Source organism: Rhineura floridana, chromosome 1 (genome assembly GCF_030035675.1).
Source record: "Rhineura floridana isolate rRhiFlo1 chromosome 1, rRhiFlo1.hap2, whole genome shotgun sequence".
Taxonomy (NCBI): domain Eukaryota; kingdom Metazoa; phylum Chordata; class Lepidosauria; order Squamata; family Rhineuridae; genus Rhineura; species Rhineura floridana.
Window position 1 is genome coordinate 41,797,594 of NC_084480.1, and position 11,675 is coordinate 41,809,268.

The 11,675-nt window shown below is 39.2% G+C and overlaps 1 protein-coding gene across 6 annotated transcripts in view; it reads left to right on the forward strand.

Moving 5' to 3' along the window:
* Positions 1–8,198, forward strand: part of RGS7BP (regulator of G protein signaling 7 binding protein) — a 108,543-nt gene extending 100,345 nt beyond the window's left edge. For 4 of the 6 annotated variants that reach the window (XM_061607451.1, XM_061607453.1, XM_061607452.1 and 1 more), the window contains 2 exons: positions 4,177–4,247; positions 7,161–8,198. In XM_061607451.1, coding sequence (XP_061463435.1) covers positions 4,177–4,247; positions 7,161–7,258 — 169 coding nt within the window. In that variant the 3' untranslated portion in view covers positions 7,259–8,198. Of the gene's footprint in view, positions 1–2,387; positions 2,450–4,176; positions 4,252–7,160 lie in introns of those variants that run through there. The other 2 variants (XR_009760303.1, XM_061607456.1) reach the window with 2 other exon arrangements.
* Positions 8,199–11,675: the final 3,477 nt, after the last annotated feature.

An 11,675-nucleotide genomic window follows, 5' to 3' on the forward strand; every position in this document is an offset into this window, starting at 1 on the left:
ACTCACACCATGTATTGTAATGTTGATACGTTCCATTTCTTGCTTGACAATTTCTAACTTTCCCTGGTTCATGCTTCTCACATTCCATGTTCCTATCGTGTGTGTCGTACAACTCTGGACTCTCGTTGTGCATCTGTGTGCATCAGCCTCTGGGCTTCCTTTCACATTGACCCAACTGCATCATTACTCACAGCGCTACTCATACTTGTCCTTTGTTCTTCCAAAATAGATCATTGAGTGCCTTCTGACCTGGGGGTCTTGTTTTCCAGCACTATCTTGTGTTGCATTTTGGATACTCTGTTCATAGGGTTTTTGTGGTAAGAGATATTCAGAGGTGGTTTACCATTGCCTTTCTCTGAGTTTGGATGCATCTTAGTCTGGTGTCTCAGCTTTGACCATTCCACCTCCAATTTAACCTCTTGGTCTAGACTCCTGATGGCATTGCTCTCAGCTTCTTCAGCACTCTCAAACCCCTTCACCATGTTAAGGTTTGCACCCTAGAGTGGGAATAAATAAATAAATAAATAAATAAATAAAATAGCTAGACTGCTTGCTTTGCGGATGGAACCAACTTCTTGGTATACATGGCAGGCCCAGGTTTGGATGCCTTGTGCTTGCTTACCTTAGGTCCTGAAGTGACCAAAGAATGCGAAGAAGGTGTTGCCTTCCAGAGTGATCATTAAAGGTGACAGGTGGAGCTAGGTCAGCCATGGTGTAGACGAACACTGTAGAGGGGTGCGGCACCCAGATATCATATACAGGAAGATATGCGTACACAGTAGAGGAATGTGGTATCCAAAATTCAACACATGCACTGGAAGAGTATGTGGTGGAAATCAGGGGACAAAGACACACACACACGATAGAGGGGTGCAGTGAAGCCGAAAACACAGGTCAGTATTCTTTCCAGAATACTTTTTTTGGTAAATACTTTTTTGTGGTAAATATAACTTTAAGTGTCTCCACCCTTATCTGAGAGAGGAAGGGAAAGAGACAAAGATAAATGCAAAGGCAGATGGAGAGGGACAGTCAGGAGCAAAAAGAAAAAATGCAGGAAAATCGGGAGACAAAATGGTGGATGGGGGGCCCAGAGAAAAAAGTGCAGAAGAGCAATTAAAATGGTGGACCAAGAAAAGCTTAGGAAAATATAAAGAAAAATGAGCAACCAGGGACAAAAGGACAGGAACATGCAGCAGGGCAAGAGGACCAACAGAAGCATTGCAAGACAGTGGGCCTGAAGAAAGCACCAGGAGCTGCAGCAGCTGGCTCCGCAAATCAGGAAGGCCCGTCAGGACTGACCCTGCAAGCTCTGAGGCAGGGACGAGTGGAAAAAAACAGAGCTGCCTGCATGGCAGGGAGACGGGGAACTGTGCTGCAGACCCTCCCCCCAAAAATGCTGAGGAAAAATCTCCAGGGCTGCCACCGCAAACCCCACTGAGGATGAGAGGAGCCCCACCAGAGGAGGATCTACAGTAAATAACTCTGGAGCCGCAGCCACAAGCCCTGGAGAGAAGATGAAGGGTGAGTTGAAGGGGCTAACAGGGAAAGCCCCACCACAGGAGAGGGAGTCAAGGCAAAAACTCCGGAGCCAGGGGAAGGGGGAGGAGAAGCTCCACTGGTAGGAAGAGAATAAAAAACCTTAACCACGCACAAGCCTCACTCAAAGAGATGCCTCAAGCAATCAGAAAAAAATGAGACTCACTCACACATCTCCACATAACCAACAGATTGAACACTCACAGGAAACAAAGAATTAGCAGAGCTAAGACTGGAGAGATGTGCCTGGGACAAAGACACGAATGGACTGGAGTGAGGACCAGAAGGAGCAATTCAAGTTTGGATTCCTGTGCATTTTTACTTTCGGATGCCAGGCAGCACTACTACTCACCTGATGGCATTCTACCTGGGGGAAATAAATTCAGCTCTCATTTTCTACCTCCCACTCCTCAGCTAAGTGATTGTTACTGACCATCTTACAGTGTCTCTCCACCTCTTTCCTCTGAAAATGGGGGCACACGACCTTAGTCAAACCCTGCCCCTTTTTACTTTAAAACCTGGTGGGAGCAGCTTGAATGCGGTTTTTTTAAAAAATCCACTTCAAAGAGATTTCACAACTGATCGGGAGATAAACCCATTCCCCCTCCAGGTGTGGTTATTGGAAACGCTTTGATCTGGCGACTAGTGTGTTTACAGCCTAAAACACAACTGGGGAATCTCAGATACAGGGGCTGAATATGGCCATCAAACCATCTGGCCCTTGGGACTCTCCTTAGGCCATCCCCCCTCCCCAGACCACACCCTTCACTGGCCTTACTCCACACTCAAGTGCTTTTCACTGGCTAGAACATGTCCCTAAGTTTTGATAATGTGTCTTGCTTGCCTGGCAGTCACTGGAGATATTGTCAACCTCTGGTTTTTGCCTGGCTGGAATGTAGCCTACTGTACAAAGGTAAGAGACACATCCAATGCTCATCCCTATTCTATCAAATGTATTTATTAACTATGTTGCTAAAAACTTGTACGTTTAGAATCACAAATGATCTACTAAGATCTACTATGTGGCCCAGGGATTCCCTCCACCACCACCCCAAAATCCATAATCAACAGTTGCTTTTCATTCAGTGACTACATAATTTTGGACTTATTATTGTTATAATCAGGGTACTGACTACTGACACTGTTGGAATACCAGTGAAGTATAATCCTATCAAACTCACTGTATATAAACAGCCCTGGGAGCCCAGTTTGTGCTAGGCTTACCAAGAATTGAAAATTTAGGGAGTATAAGATGTTATCTGCAATAAAATCCTTTAATCTTTTGGCCATTTCACGTATTATAATAGAGCAACAAAACCAGTGGGCACACCTCACAAGGGAGCTGAAACCAAAAACTGTCTGTGACATACATTATGTAGTTATTGGCAAGTCCTGGGTAGTGACATGGTGCAAACACTGACCTCTGCAGCAAGATTAATCTGCCATGTGCAGGGTGACTGGAACAAAAATGCCAAGTTCCAATGTTGCTTCGGCAATAGTCATTCTTAAACTCAACTCTATATAGCAGCAGCAGTTCTGCCCCAATTGCAGGGTTGCCCTTCACTGAAAGGTGCCTCTACAGTTAAAGGGGCCCAGTCCACTCCAGCTGCCTTTTACTCCAACATAGCAAGGGGAGATTCTAGTTGTACTGGGACTACTATAATCAAGTCCTCTGAGTCAGAGGATGGCAGTGTGATATCCTGGGACTGGAGGGGCACTGGCATCACAGGCTCATCGTGAAGACGTGCTTCTAGGGCTGGTCCTGCAAGCAGTTCCTCTTCTGATTCCCAAGGTCATGATCTCATCCCCTAAGGAAGGGGAAAGTGACCCCAGGGTTATAGCTAGTTTTAATTTTCTCAAAACTGATTTACACTGAATTAAAAAAACTCGGTTATATAAAAAAGAACAGTGTATGAAAATGCCCAATGTTTCGTTTATGTATTTGTTGCATGACCTTCAATAAAACATTAATACAGTAACATTAAAATTACACAATCATAATTTAAAATAATTAAAATCCACAGACCTATATATAAAACAGTGTGAAAGCATATCAGAATGAAACTTCACAAAAGCTTACTGGAATAAAGCTTGTCTTAAAGTGAACAGCAATGGGCCTGTCATTCTTTCTTGGGAAGCTGTTCCAAATGTTGGGCGTCACAGCTGAACAGTCTTGGGTACACAGAGCTGAAAAGGTCCTTTCTTGGGTACCCACAGTACTGCCTCTAAACTCTAGGAGCAAACAGTTGTTGTTTTTTAAAACAAGTTGGCAATACTGGTACCAGCTAACTGGAACAAACACCCAAAAGAAAGCTAAGCAGCTTTACAATTTCTTTGAGATCTGAATACATGAATATATGTTACTAATCTTGGCAATTCTCCAGTTCTCCTCAGTCTTTATTAGTGATCACATTGGAAAAATATACTTGAATGAAATTGAAGACCTACAGTGGTATTATTAGAATTCCATAACTTGTCCATTAGACATTTGTAAAAACCCTTCAAACATTCTGATTTGTTTTTAAACAATCACTTTTGTCCTTGCATAGTACTAATTCTTGGAATTTCAAAAAGCAGAATAGATTTTTATCAAAGCTTAAGTCTGTTCTATTTGAACAGTTCTATGCTTCATTTCTACAGGGATATGAGAGAAATGAAAAACCTTTTAAGCAAACTCAGGGAGACTATGCCTTTGCCACTGAAAAATCAAGGTAAGCCTTTCTTTTCTACATGCAACAATTGGATAGTTAAGTGATCATGCTCAGTTTCTTCCAGCAACTTTAAATGAATTCCTTATATTCTAAATATGATGACATAGAGTTTGGCACATATAATGTTACTTTAAATTATTAAGCATTCTCCCTTACTGCCTTTTATTACTGGAACTCCCTCTTAGAATACTGCAGTTGTATGTCTCTAAATCCCTCCCCAAAGCCCACATTTTCTGATAGAAGTGTGGCTTAACCTCTTAGCCTTTACCCAGCTGAAATAAAATCTGAAGATCGTGCTCATATACATGTGCTTATGTACATCCCTTTATTTTTGCCTCTTTCTTTCATAATCCCGCTCTATTACCCACGTTGTTATGTGCCTTCAAGTCGATTTTGACTTATGGTGACCCTATGAATCAGCGACCTCCAATAGCATCTGCTATAAACCACCCTGTTCAGATCTTGTGAGTTCAGGTCTGTGGCTTCCTTTATGGAATCAATCCATCTTTTGTTTGGTCTGCCTCTTTCTTCTACTCCCTTCTGTTTTTCCCAGCATTATTGTCTTTTCTAGTGAATCATGTCTTATTATACATCCAAAGTATGATAACCTCAGTTTCATCATTTTAGCTTCTAGTGATAGTTTTGGTTTAATTTGTTCTAACACCCAATTATTTGTCTTTTTCACAGTCCATGGTATCCACAAAACTCTCTTCCAACACATTTCAAATGAGTTGATTATCCCCCTACTTTGAAATTTAAATTGCTTGCTTTTCAGACCTGCCATTTTAGGCTGCAATCCAATACATGTCTGCTCAAAAGTAAGCTCCATTGGGTTCAATGGGACTTACTCTCACGTAAGTCTGTATTTGATTGCAGCCTTAGTTGATGACACTATATAAATGTTATTAGAAACATGGCTGCCAGGTGCTCATAGATGGGAACATATATAACTCTGGTCTTATGTCAGCTATGGTAATTGCCCCTGCTCAGTTCAGTGTTGGCTTTGGTGTCTAAACCCTAAATGGTGTAGACCCTGGTTTATTTTAGGGACAGCATATCCTGTATAGATGGACCTGCCCAAGCATTAAGACTGGTTTAGGAGGTCCTACTATCTGCAAGCTCAAGATAGCCAGGGCAGCCTAGCTCTGGAATGCTCTTTTGATTAAGATCTGTTAGGTCTGCTCTTTGAATGTCTTCCTCGCAAAATTGAAGACACTCCTGTTTTGGTAGGCTTTGTTTTTAAAAGTTGTCTGTTTTAATGCAAACTCTGTTTAATGTTTTATAGCACTGTGGTTGGTTATTTTGATTTTTTTTCAATGGATTTATTTTTGTTTCATACATTTCTAAGCTTCTCCGAGTACAAAAGTAAAAAGAATTTGATAGAAATAAACTAGTATTATTAACAGCAACATAAGGAATTAAAGGCGAAGACATTGTTGAATTATGAAGGAGCCCAACATTCAACCAGCTGTGACTAGAGAAGTTATTTTGTTACTAGAACATAATAAAAAAGATTGACAATAAATTCAGATATTTCAGTGCAGTTTAAGTGAAGGTTGCCAACAAAATTCACACTAAAAATTAGTGTGAGAGTGGTGATAGCTCTTATTGCTACCTGTCACTCATTGGCGAGTATTAGTCTACCATTCATTTAGGCACTTTTTCACACCTTATAAAATGAATTTAAATTCTGGTTTCAGAAGAAGGTTTTTCCTCCCAGGCCAATTTCAAATAAACATTTTTCATCATGAAGGAATACTTGGAGAGAACTTTATTAATCATAGCAGGGATACCCAAACTCTGGTCCGTGGACCACCAGCAGTCCAAGAGCTTCATTCAGGTGATCCACAGCATGTCTGGATTTGTGGTTGAAGACAGGAGACGACAGCCATTGCATTAAATATTCATATTGATTTTTAATTGTATTTTTACTGCTTTTTTATTTCTTATATTGAATTCCAACAAAATACTGTACATAAGAAGCAATAAAAATGCAATTAAAAAACATACAGCATCTAGCAGGACGCATTACAATTGCTACAAAAGGCAGAAAAATAATTAAGTGGTCTGCCAAGACCCTCAGCAATTTTCAAGTGGCCCATAGGGAAAAAAGTTTGGGAACCACAGCATTACAAGATGGCATCATGCTGCTGCATGACCAGTAAGCCACTGTACATAGAGGTCTGGCCAAAGATATTTAGGCAAAAACCTTAAATAGTGCCCTGCCTCCCACTAATTAGCAATGGTTAAGAACATAAAAAGAGCTTGCTGGAACAGGCCAGCTGCCCATCTACTACAGCATCCTGCTACCACAGTGGCCAACAAGAAGCCTATGGGAAGCCCACAAGCAGCACCTGAGTGCAATAGCTCTCTCCCCATCTGTGATTCCTATCAACTGCTATTCAGAGACAGTGGAGGTAGGACCTAGCCATCACAGCTAGTAGCCATTCATAGCCTTATCCTCCATGAATTTGTCTACTGTTCTTTTCAAGCGTTTCAAGTTGGTGGCCATCACTGCTTCTTGTGGGAGTGAAATCCATAGTTTCACTATGTGCTATGTGAAGAAGTATTTTCATCTGTCCTGAATCTTCCAACATTCAGCTTCATTAGATGTTTTCGAGTTCTGGTGTTGAGAGGAGAAAAACTTTGGTTACAATTCACTAGGAGTTCTCCCATACAGACATATTTAAATGAATGGAAATTCTTGCACAGCTCCCATTAATTTCAATTTCCCAGAGGATTATGCCCCATGAATCTCATCTCACTCTGCCGCTCCTAAAAACAACTTGAATCCATTATTTGAAGCAGTTGCCTCACCCTACCTCATGGTAAGGTAAAGCACAGAAAAGATGTCCTTCAGAATATATACTTTGTTGCTACTCAATTTAATTCTGACTTTTTTTTAAACCACAGATGACAGCAGCCTTCTAAACTTGACCCCAACTCCTTATCCATTAGTGCGAAGACGGAAGCGGAGGTTCTTTGGACTGTGCTGTCTTGTCTCAAGCTAGATGACCCAGTACAGAAGTGCACAGATGACCACAGCCAATACAATTTGACCTTTAGCGGGATAAACCTTAATGCTCTAAGTGATAGTGTGTGTTTTCTACACGACTAATTATTTCTTCCCTCCTTTTCAAGAGTTCTACAATTTGTTGCTGACAAGAACCAAATCAGGAAACCAATTTAACATTGAGAATATTTTTAAACTTTTTTTAATGACATACTGCATGTTTACTTCAAACCATTGTGATTAGATGAAAATATTATACTTATTAAATAAAACATGCAATTTTTTAAATTTAGTGTACAAACCTCCAGAACCAATTGTGTACAGTACAATAGTATGACTGTAGCTCTTGCTAGTATGATGTTAAACTATTTGAACATATTCTATTAAGCAATTTTAATCCATAGAAAACTATTTAGAACAGCAAAACTGTGCTTAAGTTCTAAAATGCTAAAATAAACAGAGCCAATATCATAAGAGAACCTGCACAAACTCTCCTATTGCTTTTTATGCTCTCATTCATATTTAGTCTTCCACTCTATATCTCAACTGATACAAGATCTTCATAATACAGTATATTAATTTCTGTTACGCAAGCAACATAACATTGATATGTTGATTCTGTAAATATGAGATAGTTATATCTACATATTGTACAATGCATAGAAATAGCTAATTTACTTTTTAAACTCCCCCCCCAAACAAATGTATCTATTTCAACTTTGGGAAGAACGGATGAAAAGTTTAAAAGGTGGTGTAGGAAACTATAAAATCTACAGAAGTAAAGCAGATTATCCCATTTTGTCTTCATTAAAGGTTGAAGCATGGTGTCTGAACATCAATTTAGTGTTACTGCTTATAGGGCATGCCAGAAGTAGCTCTAACTGTAAAATATTAAACATTTTACATTGTTAATAAATATTTTTTAGTTAAAACTAAAATATGTCTTTTTGGTAATAATTTTACTGCTAAATATCATGTATGGTTGCCTCCACCAACTAGCCCCGTTTGAAGGCCTGTTCTGTTCAGAGTTATCACTGGGTTGATTTGCACATAATACTAAACCATGTTTTACCGCTATAGCACAAGCTAGAATGAGTCTGAGCAAAGACTTAGGCTGGCACATTCTACTGTTTACATTCAATTTCCATAAATCCTGGCTTGTTGTTATGTATAAATGAGGTGATGGATGGATTTAAAACAAACTCTTCTAAGCTTGAAAACAAACCAACTTACTCAGCAGGCTAATTGGAAGAGGTTTCTGCAAATATAGGTGAAGTTAATAAAATGGTCCCCTTTCTCTCTCAAAAAAATATCTCTATAACAGAAGAGTTTAACTTGTCGTTTTTCTGTATTCTCTACGAGAAGACCTTACTGATACTATGATAGATACACTTTGACTACAAAACTAGCCCTGAGAAAGATCCAGTTTTTCAGTGCAATATTTTTATTGAAGCATTGTTAGCTATTTATATTATATAGGCTTTTGAGCTGCTGGTAGGTTCTTCCTCAGATACTTGTTTTCAGAACAAAAACAGCATAATAAATTCTGTATAGTTTGAGATTTGGTGTCCTTTCTCACCTAAGTGAAAATAAAGGAAATGAATGGCTGAACCTTCAATTATATTATAATTCCAATAAACTGCAGTAAATTGCTTTTTTATTATCTAGTGCAGGGGTCACCAACCTTTTTGGAACTGTGGGCACATTTAGAATCTTGAAAGAGTGCTGTGGAGACCACCCCCTCTAGTTGCCTTCCCCCCCCCCCACAACAGACAGAAATCTCTTGCTCTCTGGATATATACACATTAATAATCTTTGCCTGGTACATTATGGCTTGCAATCAACATCATGAGGTAAGGATATCAATTTGGTAGATGAGGAACACACAAATTTATAGTAACCAACATTCTGAAGATAAATTCAAATATGGAGAGGAAGGAGTACCTTGAGCTTCTTGGAGGAAAGACGGGATATAAATGTAAAAATAAATAAATAAAATGCACTATTGATCAATGATTATGTTCCATTTCATGTTCACCTCTGGCAACTCCAGTCCCACAGCTTACAGGTTTTCATGCACAAGAAGTCTGAAACTAACTTGAACAATCACTTCAAGAATAAAATTACCACTGCTACTACTACTAAATGCTTACTAGTTTAATAAAATGATTACAATTCAACACAGTACCACAGAGTGCTATGTCAGTTCTAACTTAGTTTTATAGGCATTCTGTATTAAACTATACCTCCTGTACTGACTAGCTTTTCATCACCTGTCCGCTTGCATTCCCTTTACCACATGGTATAACTTGTGGTATTTTACAGAGGGTTGTTAATGGTCACTTAATACTAAATATGTGAGGAGTTTCATATTCCTTTGGAGGAGCTGAGACACAGCAAGCATCAAGCAGGTTCTTCTTATGTACTCTCATTCATGAGATGTCAACTGACTGTTTGCCATCACTAACCAGCAATCTACCTACCAAAGGAATGGTCAACAGCAGTATAGTCCAGGAAAAATAAGGTTTAACCCCCCTCCCCAAATCACAAAAGAAGCTTTTTCAATGGTTTCATCAAAAGAAGTTTGAAGTGAAGCTTGCTTTTATTTTTCAGTTGTTAATTTAAAGATTGATAATTATCCAGATTGATCAGATACTAATTTGTATTGCATAGATTAGGACATGAAGGTGAAGGGAGATAAGAGTTTATTAATTCTATTGTCTGTACATAGTCATCTCAATATTTGTTTTTCTAGCATTGAAACATGCTTGGAAAAATAATGGACTGCCTTCAAGTCGATTCCGACTTATGGCGACCCTATGAATAGGGTTTTCATGGTAAGCGGGATTCAGGGGGTTTACCATTGCCTTCCTCTTTGCTGGTCTATGCCCGTAATGAACTGTATTGTATTGTATTATATTGCCTTCCTCCGAGGCTGAGAGGCAGTGACTGGCCCAAGGTCACCCAGTGAGCTTCATGGCTGTGTGGGGATTTGAAACCTGGCCTCTCAGTCCTAAATATGTATACACACAGTCCAAGGAAGAATAGTGAAAATTTCAGAAGAAAACTAGCTGTATGCATTAATTATGATAAAAATGGGTGAAAGCAGCTGAATGTTTCATGTATAGTGCATAAAGAAATGTAAGCAAGATATCTTAATATTATTATAATACATAATTAGAAGTCAGTATTTTGCAGGGCAAATTTGAGAAGGAAAGGTGATTTCTGTATCTAGTGGCTTCATCTGAACCAAGCCAGAACTAAGCCTAAGAATAAGATAGTTTTTAAACATGTACAGAGTGATTGTGTCTTTTCTCCAATGAAAGCCACTTCATACATTGCAAAATCCCTACATAGAGGGCAATACTGTGGAGAAATTAACATGCAGCTCATATGACAATCATGTATGCAAGTTTTTTGGGTTGTTATTTTTTTACTCCATGTACACATACTGGAAAGATGTGAATTGCAGCTCCTCAGTACATGTATGCCTGGTCTACAGAGTAAAAAACCTGCATGTACAAATGTCATTCAATTGTCACATGTGAATCCTCTATACACAGGCTGTAGTAGATTCTTAAATGGAAGTCTTCCTCTGTAATATGGGAATCAATCTACTTACCATTCGGGTCTTTTATAAGGGATAAATCCATTCCCATATTGTAGATCGATGTGCAAATTCAAAATGCTATCCATGACTAGAAATGGAGTAAGTTTGATCCCTGAGACTTATTTTAGAAAGTAAGCTTTCATTGCTTGAATTAAAAGGGATCTCAGAGTGTTAGAGGTGAAAGGAACCTTAGAATCATAGAACAGTAGAGTTGGCAGAGGCCTATAAGGCCATCGAGTCCAACCCCCTGCTCAATAAGGAATCCAATTTAAAGCGTAAGTTGGAGGTCATCTAGTCCACCCCCCTTTGTTATGAAGCAAAATGTGCAGGTACCCTTCTATACGATTTCTGTAAAATGGGCCTGCTTATCAGTGTTTTTAGCTAATGAGTGAAATCAGAGGTGATTGATAATTGAGTTGTTTGGATACCAGCCAATAGGAATCCCTGGAGTCCTAAAAAGCATCTGTTTCCCCCTCCTTTTTAGTGCATGTTTGTTTTCTCCTCCCTTTTAGTGTATGTTTCCTGCTTGTTGTTTTTTTCTTGGAATTTCCACAGTTTACTCTTCCTTTCTCCCTAGCAACCAGGATGCATCTTTTCTGTGGTGGGTTCATCTGAGATCAGGTAGTCTCTATCTGTAATTTGATGGTAGTATTTACAGAAATTAAGTGTGTGAATATTAAAGAATCCCCCCCCCCAAAGGCAAACTTGAAAACTTTGAAAAAGGTACATCTCCTGCTTTTCAGAAGATAAAGACCAGGGGCTCGTTAAGAATTCACCATATAGGTAATTTATAGTACAATGGTAT